Here is a 12,454-nt window from a genome sequence, read left to right on the forward strand (position 1 = left end):
TGGGGGAAGAACCTTTTTCTAATATATCCAACCTAACCCTCCCCGATACAACCTCGGGCCATTTCCTCAGGTTCTGTCACTGTCACCACAAAGAAGAGATCAGTGCCTGCCCCTCCTCTTGCCCTCACAAGAAAATTGAAAAACCCATGTCTGAACCCAGCAGTCTCTGAAACAGGGGCTGGTAGAGATTGTTAATGTGGAAAAATGAAATTATTCCCCTTTCCTTCCATCCCCTCCAGAAAAAGACATTCAGCTGCTGGTGAGGACAAGCACCTGGGGCCAGAGGAACTCCTCCACAGGAAAAAGGGAATTTTCAGCCCATTTCTGGCTTTGCTGTGAGTGTGGTGTGGCATTTGAATTTACATTACAGGCAGCAGTGTGCACTGCTCTGCTGTAATCCACAGATTGATCTTTTATCTGACTGTGGAGCAGATCTTCAATAACATTAGCCTGTGATGTTCCCTCACATTTCTTTTTAGTGTTTATGCCTCCCATGGGGCTTGCCCATATGCACATGTATCCAGATGTATGCATAGACCCTGAATTATTTTAATTCAGAAGTTGGAATTTCTAATATTGATGTAGGTTTTCCCATATTAGTGTTAAGTACTTCTCTGTATTTTTAATAGATTTTCTGTTGAGCTTTCATTTTTCCATCTTTTGTTCTTCCTCTGAAGGTTATTTGACTATGGTCTGGCCATGTCTAAGCATTGTTTCTTGCTTCTTAATATACTGCATTAATCTTAGCAAAAGTTTCACTGTGTTTTTTTTGCCTTTCACAGAAAATTTGGCAGTTCTTGAAGAACAAACCATAATCTGTAGCAGCAGCCTCAATACCTGAAGATTCAAAATTTGCAAATTTTTATTGGCCTTCTACTACAATATATTTTTGGATAGGGAAGTGGCTGTGACCAGGAGTGCATGTTCAGGATCCAGTTATTGCTGTGCCTCCTTTGGGAGCACAGGGGGAAATGCAAGGAAGAAATAGAGGGAGGAAGGTCAGGATCATTTGTTACCTGCCCCGAGAAATTCAGCAAGCAAAGCCTAAATTGGAAAGCTCTTTCAATCACAAACATTTTGCCACTGGAGGAATAAGTTTATGGACAGCAGCTGGATTCAAGGGATGGCAAGTTCAGGAATGCAATTAATATTTTCACTTTCTCTGACATAAAAGCTTTTGGGGTTTTTTGTGTCTTTTTTTTTCCTTTATAGCTTGTGGGGTTTTTTCTGTCTTTTATCCCTTTTTCCCCTCTTTTTTAAATTAAATGAGTGGATGAGAAGCAGCTCCTTAAGAGCTGCTGCTGGTTTTTCATTGCAAAGTTTTCTGTGCCCCTGAGCTGTGGCACAGTTGCATTCTCACAACCCCCCTGAGTGACCTGTCTCTCCTCTCTGCTGAACATAAGACTCCCTATGATTATGAAACAACATGCAGACAGGAACATATTTATATTGTGGAGGTTTTTCCCATGGCACGACTCAGAGCACAGGCTGAGGGAGTTCCTCTCATCCCCCAGCTTGTTCCATTTGTTCTCCCACTCCCCACTGTGACTCAAATCCCTCCTGAGCTCAGCTGGGTGACAGGAATCCTCAGCCACCAGCTCTTTGAATTAAGAAGTTAATCTCATCCATCGATAAGCAGCTAATTGTATCTGGCCAGTATCAACACAGTATCACCATATATTTTACAAGGTGCAGGAGTAATGCACTTTTTAATTCTGCAGCTGTATTGTCAGGCTTTATTGGGTCTCTTTTCTCTTCTATCTGTTCAGGGTTTTGTCTTTGACTTTTTTAATTAAAATCAGCTCGCTCCAGCCAGGCTGGAATGTCCAATAATAACTGCTTATTAAGGAGTGGAAGCTGCGCAGTTATTAATTTAAATTATTTTGTTCCAGAGGTTTTGCTGAAATTAAATGGAAAACCAAATCAAACAGTGATTTAATTAGGTGGAAGAGATAGAATGTAGAGGCAGATTTAGAAGGTGAAGATCTAAAAGAAGTGTATTCTTCCAGTTTTGACATCTAACAGATGTAATCCTTCATCAGCATGGTGAAACAGAGATTTACTGTCATTCAGAGGATAATGAAGAAACCAATGGCAAGAATTATGTTACAAGATAAGAAACTAAACTAATGAATATACCTTCACAAACCTGAATGAAAAACTCCAGGGAAGAGATTAAAAGAAACAAAGCATGCATTGTTAGAAAGCAATCTCCTACAGCTGAGCATTGCTACACATTCAAAATTTCTGAAATATAATGAAAAAATTAAATAATATTACAAAATATGGAAGTACACTTATAGAGCAACCTGGAAAACTTCATAGAGAATTAGGATATCCGAGGATGCCATGAAATCAATCATTCAATAATAATCCTGCCAATTTATTAGTGTTAATAAGATTTATAATTTATATACTCTAAGTCCTAAAAATCCTACAGAAATTGCAACTGTCTCTTTAGATGTTACATTAAATGTTAAATTATTAAGATTCAATTCAGCTGTGATGAGTTTGCAAGTGCAGTTTGAATGGATATAAAATGGTTTTGCTAATTTTAAGAGGGTTCTTCAGCTAGAGTAGAATAACCCAATACCAAACATCCTGGCACTCTAGGTTGAATATTTCATCTTTGAAGTAATTTGTGGTAATTAGTTTATTATTTTCTGAATAATTTTGTTTAACTTTATGTTTGAAATTATGCTAATCTCCTGTAGTTGGGATATTTGAGGTGACAATGACTTTAGTGAGGGGTTCAAGTTGCTCTGGCAACAATGATTGCAAGTTAAACATTATTGTCATACATATTAAACACACATAAAACCAGATAATTATTGTTTTGTCTCTTTTATAGAGTAGTCTTATGTGGTAGAGGGTTTTTGCTCCACAAAGCCATTAGCATACTTATGAAACTGAAGAATGCAAGATATAATTCAATGCAGAAAAAGATTCACCTTTAGCTTTTCCTTCAGTTTCCCCAAAGATCGCTTTAAATATTTTTTTTTTCTGATTTTTTCCTTCTGATTTCATCAACAGAAGAAATCCCTAATTTATAATAATTTATATGGGAAAAGAGTCAGGTCTCAGAATCCATTCTTAAAGCCATGCTGTTGCTTGAGGTGACAAACACAGATTACTAAAAATCTCCCTGCAGAGTTGGAAAACACCACCATTATGTTGGAATATCTCCTGGTGGAATATTGGCTATTCCATAGGAATCCTGATCTCTGACTAAGGCCCTTGCACACAACAGTGGTATTGCTGGTTTTGATGGTGGTGTTTTTGTTACTGTTGGTTTTGATGATGGTGTTTTTGTTACTGTTGGTTTTGATAATGGTCGTTCTGTTACTGTTGGTTTTGATGATGGTGATTTTGTTGCTGTTGGTTTTGTTGGGGGTGATTTTGTTACTGTTGGGTTTGATAATGGTGGTTTTGTTACTGTTGGTTTTCATGGTGGTGTTTTTGTTGCTATTGGTTTTGATGATGGAGATTTTGTTGCTATTGGTTTTGATGATGGTGATTTTGTTACTGTTGGTTTTGATGATGGTGATTTTTTTGCTATAGATTTTGATGATAGTGGTTTTGTTGCTGGTGGTTTTGTTGTAGTTGCCATTATTCTTGTACTACTACTACTACTTATTATTATAATTATAATAATAACAATAATAATAATTATTATTATCATCATCATCCATGTGGCTTTCCCATTCCCACCCAGCCACCCTCACTGGATACAGAGTCTAGGAGAGCACAGAGAGGGATGGGGAGGCTAACCCCCCCAGAGTGTTCATTCAGCTCCCCAGGGGCTCTGCTGACCTCGACACATCTGGTGGGCATTTCCACGGGCTGCTGGCCGAGCATGAGGCAGTACCACGCTGGTGGCAAGGAGTGGTCACACACCAGGTGCTGGCTGGAACCCTCTGCAGCTCCAGGGAGGGAAGCTGGCACCCTCTGCAGCTCCAGGCAGGGAAGCTGGCACCCTCTGCAGCTCCAGGGAGTGGGAGCTGGCACCCTCTGCAGCTCCAGGGAGTGGGAGCTGGCATCCTGTGCAGCTCCAGGGAGGGAAGCTGGCATCCTCTGCAGCTCCAGGGAGGGAAGCTAGCACCCTCTGCAGCTCCAGGCAGGGAAGCTGGAACCCTGTGCAGCTCCAGGGAGTGGGAGCTGGCACCCTCTGCAGCTCCAGGGAGTGGGAACTGGCATCCTCTGCAGCTCCAGGGAGTGGGAGCTGGCATCCTCTGCAGCTCCAGGGAGTGGGAGCTGGCATCCTCTGCAGCTCCAGGGAGTGGGAGCTGGCATCCTCTGCAGCTCCAGGGAGTGGAAGCTGGCACCCTCTGCAGCTCCAAGGAGTCGGAGCTAGCATCCTCTGCAGCTCCAGGGAGTGGGAGCTGGCACCCTTTGCAACTCCAGGGAGTGGGAGCTGGCACCCTTTGCAACTCCAGGGAGTGGGAGCTGGCACCCTCTGCAGCTCCAGGGAGTGGGAGCTGGCACCCTCTGCAGCTCCAGGGAGTGGGAGCTGGCACCCTCTGCAGCTCCAGGGAGTGGGAGCTGGCATCCTCTGCAGCTCCAGGGAGTGGGAGCTGGCACCCTCTGCAGCTCCAGGGAGGGAAGCTGGCATCCTCTGCAGCTCCAGGGAGTGGGAGCTGGCATTCTCTGCAGCTCCAGGGAGGGAAGCTGGCATCCTCTGCAGCTCCAGGGAGTGGGAGCTGGCATCCTCTGCAGCTCCAGGGAGTGGGAGCTGGCATTCTCTGCAGCTCCAGGGAGGGAAGCTGGCATCCTCTGCAGCTCCAGGGAGTGGGAGCTGGCATCCTCTGCAGCTCCAGGGAGTGGGAGCTGGTGCTCCGGAGGGATTGCCCGCCCGGCCAGCACTCGGGAGCTGGGCAGGGTGGAGAAGGCAATGAGGAATGGCTTAATGGCCAATTCTCAAGGCAAACAAATCCAGATTTAAATATATAAAGGTGCAAGCATAATAACATAAAATTTTAGTTATCTAGATTTTCATCATATCTGAATCAGCACCAAACCCCTTCACCTTCTAACATGATTTCAGCCTAATTTTAGGGATTAACATCTGAGTCACTCCTCCTCAGAAATCAAGTAGTGTTTTGAGGTTCCAGAGCCTTGTGACCTTTGAAAGTATGTGGGGTTTTAATTTAATTTACTACGTGCATGAGCGATTTAATCATGATACAAATTGATGCTCAAGTGTAAAGTGCACTTCACATGCTTTCAAACAGGAGTTGAGAAGATTCAGAGAAGAAATATTAAAAAGACAAAAAGAAAGAAGAAATGGTATAAAAACAACAGTGAAGAATTTTGAGAAATAGCTCAAGTTAGGCTTGCAAATATTGAAGCCACAGGTCAGACTCACTTGAGTCATAAAGCCAAACCCATCAGAGCTCGTGTGTGTGCATCTCAAATCCTGAATCAAACCTGCTGCCCCGTGACATCTTTGTTTGCTGTTTATTTTCATGCATCTCTTGACTCTTTTTACAGAATATTCACTTCTTTTCTTCTCACCAAATAAAAAGTAGCCTTGTGGTGATTCTGTTAGAAGCTGTTGATCATGTAACAAAAATGGCTTTTTTGGTTATCTGAGCCATTCCTGGATGAGGCCAGGTCCCTTTTCAGCACGTCAGCACTGCAGGGTGGGCACAGGAGGGGACAGAGGTGGAGCTGCTCTGCTCTGTGCCTCAGCAACAGAAGGCTCAGCTAATTTCTTGCTGCAGTAATCTTTAATTGCTAATGATGATGTAAGAGGCAGAGGCCACATCACAGGAATTGCACAACCTGGCAGTCAGCAAAATCACCTCTTTGCACTGTAAATAGAGCTTATTCATGTGGCACCCCTGACAGAGAATAAGACCCCTCCCCACAACTTAATTTTTCAAATGTCACTTTTCAGATTGTAGCTCTGCTTTAATATTACACCAATGGCACTCTGAAACACATTTATCATTTTTATTTTATTGACAAGATACTCAGAAGGTCAAAGTCAATCCATTTATGGCAGTATTTTTAAAGATTATTTTGATTGTGCCAAAGGCAAGGTATACAAGACAAATGGTGACAAAATGTAGCGTAACAAAGACTTTATTGCAATTTTCAGGGAGCTAAACTGTCAAAGCCATTGCAATTCCAATGCAAAATCCAGCTGAATTAATACAATTGCCTTTTTAAATAAAAAAAAAATGTGCCCTAAGCTTTTCTTTCCTGTTGGTAAGAGACGTTTCAGAGAGGGAACTCTTGGAAATATTGCACCTCTAATTAAATCTGGGATCAAATTCCTTCCCTCAGAAGTCCTTCCTGGAGACCACATGGAGACTTTCCTTTGCTAATTCCCATCCCAAGGGAAGAAGTGACATTTCAGCAGAACAACTATTTTACAAAAAGGAAAAGTTTACTCTATATTTAAAACCCCTTAAGAAATGCAGACCCTTGGTGACCCCTCCAGTACCACTCAGGGCTTCAGGAGTGTTAATAGGAACAGAATCTTGGCTCCTGATGCCTTTTGCTTGCCTGAATCAGCTCCTGTCTGGACAAAAGGAAAGGAATCTAAAAGCAAAAAGCTCTTTGCACGGTATTGCCACAGGAATCTTGCAAGGACATTGTAATAGAATTAATTGCATTCACTTTCTCAATAATAATAATATCAAAGAGTGCCTTTAGATGCAGCTAATAGCCTTCTGCTCCATATGTATTAGTTATAATCCAAATTCACACCACATATTGTGGTCTTACCAGTGATTAACTACTCTGTCTAAACAATGCAAATATATCAGACACTGACACATGGCTAATTATTTTTCATCCCTTGCATGGTTTTGTTTGCAGAAGTTTTTCTCATATCAACACCAGAGGAGCTGAATGCTGCAGATGGGCCTGGCAAAGGCCAGGAAGGCACTTGGAGGAGCACATGGGGGAGACATCCAAGGTCCCTAAGGAGAAGGGTGTTCATCCAGTAAATTTAACAGGATTTGGGACAAAAGCCACATGTTTGGTCCCAAAGGAGCTCTGGCTCCAACAGCCACCCCTGAAGGTGTATTTTACCCTGAATTCGCTGCCAGAGTCTCTTTATGTACCTGTGCCTGGGTGTTTTGTGCTGGCAGGCTGTCAGTGAGGAGGCAGGATGGCACACTGCTCTGCTGTCCCTCTCCTGGAGCCAGCCTGATGGATTTTGTTCCTGCCTGATGGATTTTGTTCCTGCCTGACCAAGGCACGCAGAGCTGGTGGCACAAAAAGCCTCACCCAGGCTTGCAGCGAGCCACGAGCAAAACAAACCCTCAATTACTGAGTTCCCCCTGTAAAATGGTGCTTATTATGGCCCTGTGACAGGCTGATTGTAAACTTTAACATGCAAATTGCAGGCTGTGGTGCAAGTTAATTACCGCTGGCTTTTCCGCAGAAATAAATGAATAAAGGCATCAATGTAATCAGACTTTATTATAAAAATGTTATTTAAAAGAAAATAACAAGGAGGCACAGCTGAGTGCTGTTGGTTCTTCATGTGAGAGATGCCCACTTGTACCTTATGGTGGCTGCAGCTACATTCAAATTAGACAAAACCTTCCTGCTCATTTCTAATTCAAGTGCAGGTGAAGCTTATGGACAGTCATGAAGTGCTCAGCATCCCCATTGTCCTCCTTCATGTCCACATTCATGCCTAGTATGGAAGCACTGCTACTCTGGGTTAGGTTGTTTTAAAAAGGAAATATTTATTTTATTACGGTAACAAATTTAATTTAATCCTATTCCTACTATTGTATTTAAGGGGCCCATAAAAAAAAAAATAAAAAAGCTGGTTCTTTAGGGAGCTGATCATTATGACCATCCTGCTTTCCTTCAAGAAGAAATTAAACACTGAAGTGAGATTTTGTGGTTCTCTATCCAGAGCTGCTGCAAATAAATGGTGGATAGTCTCCTGCAAAGAGCTGCTTCTTGCACAACCACCAACTCAATATAAGCAAGGAGCTGTTGCTAAGACATAAAGATTTGTTTGCTTTACTAGACTCTTTTTTTTTTTTTTTTTTTTTTTTTTTTTAATGTAACAATTTTGTGTCAGAAAGTTGTGGCAAAGAGACACAGAGTAGCTCTTTTTTGACACTGAAAGCAAACAAATAACAATACCTGCTGTATCTGCAAAGTGAAAATGACACTTGAGTAACTCTGGTGCAGGTTCCTTGGGAAAAAGCCTGTCTCCATCGAAGCCATGAGGAATGCTGCTGCTGATGCCTGGGTGTTGAGAATCATCTGTTAATGTGTGGGAAAGGAGGGGAGCCTGTGGGTTTGCTGGGGAGAGGGGAGACTCCTGCAGAAGGCAGAAGCATCCAGAAATATCCCATGAAAATGAGCAGGATATCTGAATAAGCTGCTGTGGACAGAGAGTTTGGCTCTCAGCTAAAGGAAACATCAATGTGACCACAGCTGGAGGAAGATTTTTGTGTCAGCAGGTCCTGGGGACAGTCTTGATCCCATTCTGTGCTGGCCAACATTTCACAGGTGGTGGTGAGGCTCCACAGGGCTGTACCAGGGACCAGCCAAGCAAAAATCTGGAAAGGTGAATACAGAGCATCCCTTTAGGATACTCCTGCTTTGGGATACCTGCCATACACACACATTTAACACCTGAAACACCCACTGGTGTTTCAAACAGGTTGGTAGCTGGATACTCTAAAAAACACCTGAGACACTGCACACTTATTGGGCAGAGGTATTGGTGAGAAAAATGCTGTTTTGGGACCAGCAGGCATTTGCTGAGGGTCTGTCCCTCCTGGCTGGTGCTCATGACCATGGGAAGAAGCCTCAGCCATACCAGAGATAAAGCCAGGAAACTTAAGAGTGGCAGGCTGAAAAATCATAAGGAAATAACTTGCTAAACCTTTGCTTTCATTTGTAAAGACAGGTGAGTACAAGTGTAATAGAGCTTTACCTGCCCCTCTTGCTCCCAGTAAATATCAGTGGCTTATGTGGAGGAAGGTTTAAGAAGTTGTGAGATTTTGTTTGTTTGCTTTGAATAGCGGCTGCAAATCAAATAATATCAATAGGTGATGGCAGCCAGGAAACCCTGAAAGAAATATAGTCCACAAGCCTGAGGTGCATGTTTGCTCTGGGCAAAGCCACACAATATATCTAAAGGGCATTCTAAAGCCTTGGGAAATAGCTGGCAAACTGTAAAATAACTTTTGTGTGGAGTGACTGAAAAGCCAGAGACTGATGCAGGCAATGCTAAACAAGAGCAGCATTTGGTGATGGGCTGTGACTGCTCTGTGACCAGGAGAGATGTGTCCCCACATGCAGATTTCCTTCTTGCCATCATCTCCCACATTGTGGGAACACAATCTGGAGTTTCCTCCAAAACACATGCAGGTATATGTATATATATATATGAAAAAAAAAATCAAATTATGTATTAGTACTTGCATTTTTGATGTTTGTATGACATACAGTAAATTTTTGAAGTCCCTCCCTCTGTGGCAGATTTTCAGATTTCTGCTTTTTTGTTTCTGACAGCCCACAGTGGAGCAAAATCTTTTCCCTCACGTTTGACTTTTCTTCACAGGAAAACTATGAAATATTTTCATTTGGAAAAATCAGTCTGAAATGCTGAGGCTAATAAACCATAACTCCAAATTAATTGCAGACAAAGAATGTATTCCCTTTCTTCTCTTTCTGTTCTAGAAACAGAAGAAAACTTTTTAATTGCCAGCCACTGCCATGTTCAGGGGCTGGATTTCAGTGGAAAAGCTCAGGTAAGAATTTCTGAAGCTTTCAGCCTCTCAGTGCCATCACTTCCCCATATTATGGTTTACCACACACTGAGAGACAGTTTATGTAGAGAAGGAAAGGCAGATGTTGGGAAAGGGAATTTCTTTCCAAGCTCTTAATGGATGTGTTCAAAATAACAGCAGAATCCAACTGATCTGACAACACTGAATAATTCCTTTTGGTGGATGCACGTTCCAGGTGAACAAACATACATTAATAGATATTTGTAGCTAAGGAACACCTGACTGTTTATTGAAGATAAAAGTTCGTGCCTTATTTCACCAATGCTTTAAAGATTTTACTTCAATTATTCTGCCTGCTGATGACAAAAACTTTTCTTCTTAATGATACTCAGAGGCAGAAATTTGTTGTGAATGTGACAGTGATCACTACATTAAAATGCTTGAACCATGAGTTCTCCTCTGCTAGATAAAGCATAACTGTATTAAAAAATCTTGATAGATAATAAATAAAGCTATTTTTTGAGGTTTCAGAAGCAGAGGAACCTCCTACTGAACTGCAATGATAAGGAAGCCCATTGTGCAAACACCACATACTCATAATGGCCAGGTCTTGAACAAGTCACAAAGCATTCACAAGGCAAAATTGATAGAGATAAATGAACCATTGTGCAAAATGAATGTAATTACAGAAATTTTGACCCAGGAAGAGGCAAGAGGCTGAGTACCTGCTGAAAAGAATATGACATTTAATACATGTTATTTGTTCTGAATAACAGGCAGATCTGTGAAAAAACCCTCCTCCTACAATCTGAAGGTGTCATTTTTGTGATGCATCTGAATTTCATTTGTCTGGGAACAAGGTCACTTGTCATCCTGGTCTTCTGTGGAGCAAAGCAACAAACTATTGACAAACCAAGGGCCAATGCTCAGTTCCAGAGCAAACAATTATTTATTCATGCTCCTATCTCTTATCTTGCCTCTCATTTCTATTTTTAACTTGTGGTTTAGAAGGGAGGAATTGATTATGTGAGGCTTTCTTGTAGTTTGTGTATCCCCTGAATAATGTGCAGGATAATGAGCTGCACACAGCTCAGGCAGGAGGATGCAGAGACAGGCAGAAAAGCATTTTGTGTGGGGCCAGAAAAGGTGTCAAGAGGGGCTGGCCAAATAAGTGAAAACAGGGGGTTCTTGTGAAGACTGAGCAGTCTGAGGAACTTCCTGGCAGGTTACAGCAGATTTTGGAGAATTGTCACAGCAGATGGGCTGGACAGCACTTTCTTCAGTGCTCCATAAACAGAGAGATGAAGGAACTTTTTGTTTTCAGGGACAGTGAATGTGTGGCCAGCTGAAGTAAACGAGCCAAGAAGTGTCCAGCAGAAGAGTTGTGCTTCAAAATGTTTCAATCTCCAAGCATCACTGTCTGGCATATCTCATCAATGTGAAAATTGCTCATGGATAATGTGGTGGACACAAAAAGGACAGGAAACATCACATGGATAAAAAGCAAAGGGCAGTTGTACAGGCCAGGTGAAGTCAGTGCACCTGTTTTGCAAAATTCAGCCTCGTCTATTGAATGTGCCAGTTAGGAAAAACAGCAGAGTCAAATTATGTCAATAGCTCTGTTACATTTGACCAAGTCTCCTCCTCACTCATTCTGGCTCAGCCCTAGAGCCAGGAAGGCTGAGAATCTGAATATAGAAATAATTTACTATTGCTGTGTCACAACAGAATTCAAAACCTCATAAATTTCCTCAAGTTATCTCTAAGTTAATGATGATGCCTTTAAGGGCTTCTGAGCAATCAATAAAAAGAAAATTATAATTATTGTTATTGATTAGAGTATTTTGCTCTCATCCCTCAGAATGAAAAAGTGAAATCAAAGCAAAAGGGTCTTTCTTACCTCCTAATCTCACTTGAGCATACAGTCACAAACATAGCTTTCTTAAATAGAAGCAGCAAAAACAAACTCACAGGTTTTGATTTTAGAAGACACTGGGCTCTATTCAGATGGAAATTTGATTTCCATGGTTTGCCCCTCTGAGAGCTGGAGCTGTTGCTGCTCCTCAGCCATGACACTAGCTAATTACCATTCGCCAGCCACACACTTTTCCAGACTGCTCCCCTGGATAATGCTGAATTTTGGCCACATTTTCCTGCACTACCTCACAGCAGTGCTGTATGTGGGTGATATTATGCTGGGGAAAGTGTCACCACTCCCTTGCTGTCAATGCTTCAGGATGCAGCAGGGGCTGGTGAGCAGATAAGGGGCTCTGAGTGCAGGCAGCTCAGCACTGCCAAATTCCAGGTCCCTGTGTGTCCTGGGTGTGATTTAGCTCCTAATGGATGCAGGGTGACCAGGCAATTTTTCCTGCTATTGTTTTGCTATTATTCATTGCTGTTATTCATCCCATTCACTGGCACAAGGGTGGCTGCAGCTCTTCACGTGTTTATAATGGGCTTTTCTGTCAGGGCTCTGACATTTAGGATGAATGGCTGGGCTCCCTCTTGCCTTTGGAGTAAGGCTTTATTTGTTACAGTGCTGCACTAATGTACACAGGCATGCTCCTCTTCCCAGCTACTGCACAAGCCTGGAAGGATCTCTCCACTATCCTACCAAAATTTAGTTTTTCTTTGACCCTGTGCTTCAGCCCCTTGTGGGCTGCCTGCTGTGTGAAACTTGGAGAGAGTTGATGTGAAACAGGCTCGAGCACGTAGCAGACCCTGCTGTGGGT

General features: G+C 42.4%; 1 protein-coding gene across 1 annotated transcript in view; it reads right to left on the reverse strand.

Moving 5' to 3' along the window:
* LOC306804534 (von Willebrand factor D and EGF domain-containing protein-like) overlaps positions 1-12,454 on the reverse strand; it is a gene marked incomplete at both ends in the record, with an annotated part of 194,408 nt that overhangs the window by 110,804 nt on the left and 71,150 nt on the right. Inside the window, 1 exon segment of the mRNA XM_079311273.1 lies at positions 3,814-3,948. Within this exon segment, the coding sequence (XP_079167399.1) occupies positions 3,814-3,948 (135 nt within the window).

This window comes from Erithacus rubecula, assembly GCF_903797595.1.
Source record: "Erithacus rubecula genome assembly, chromosome: 8".
Taxonomy (NCBI): domain Eukaryota; kingdom Metazoa; phylum Chordata; class Aves; order Passeriformes; family Muscicapidae; genus Erithacus; species Erithacus rubecula.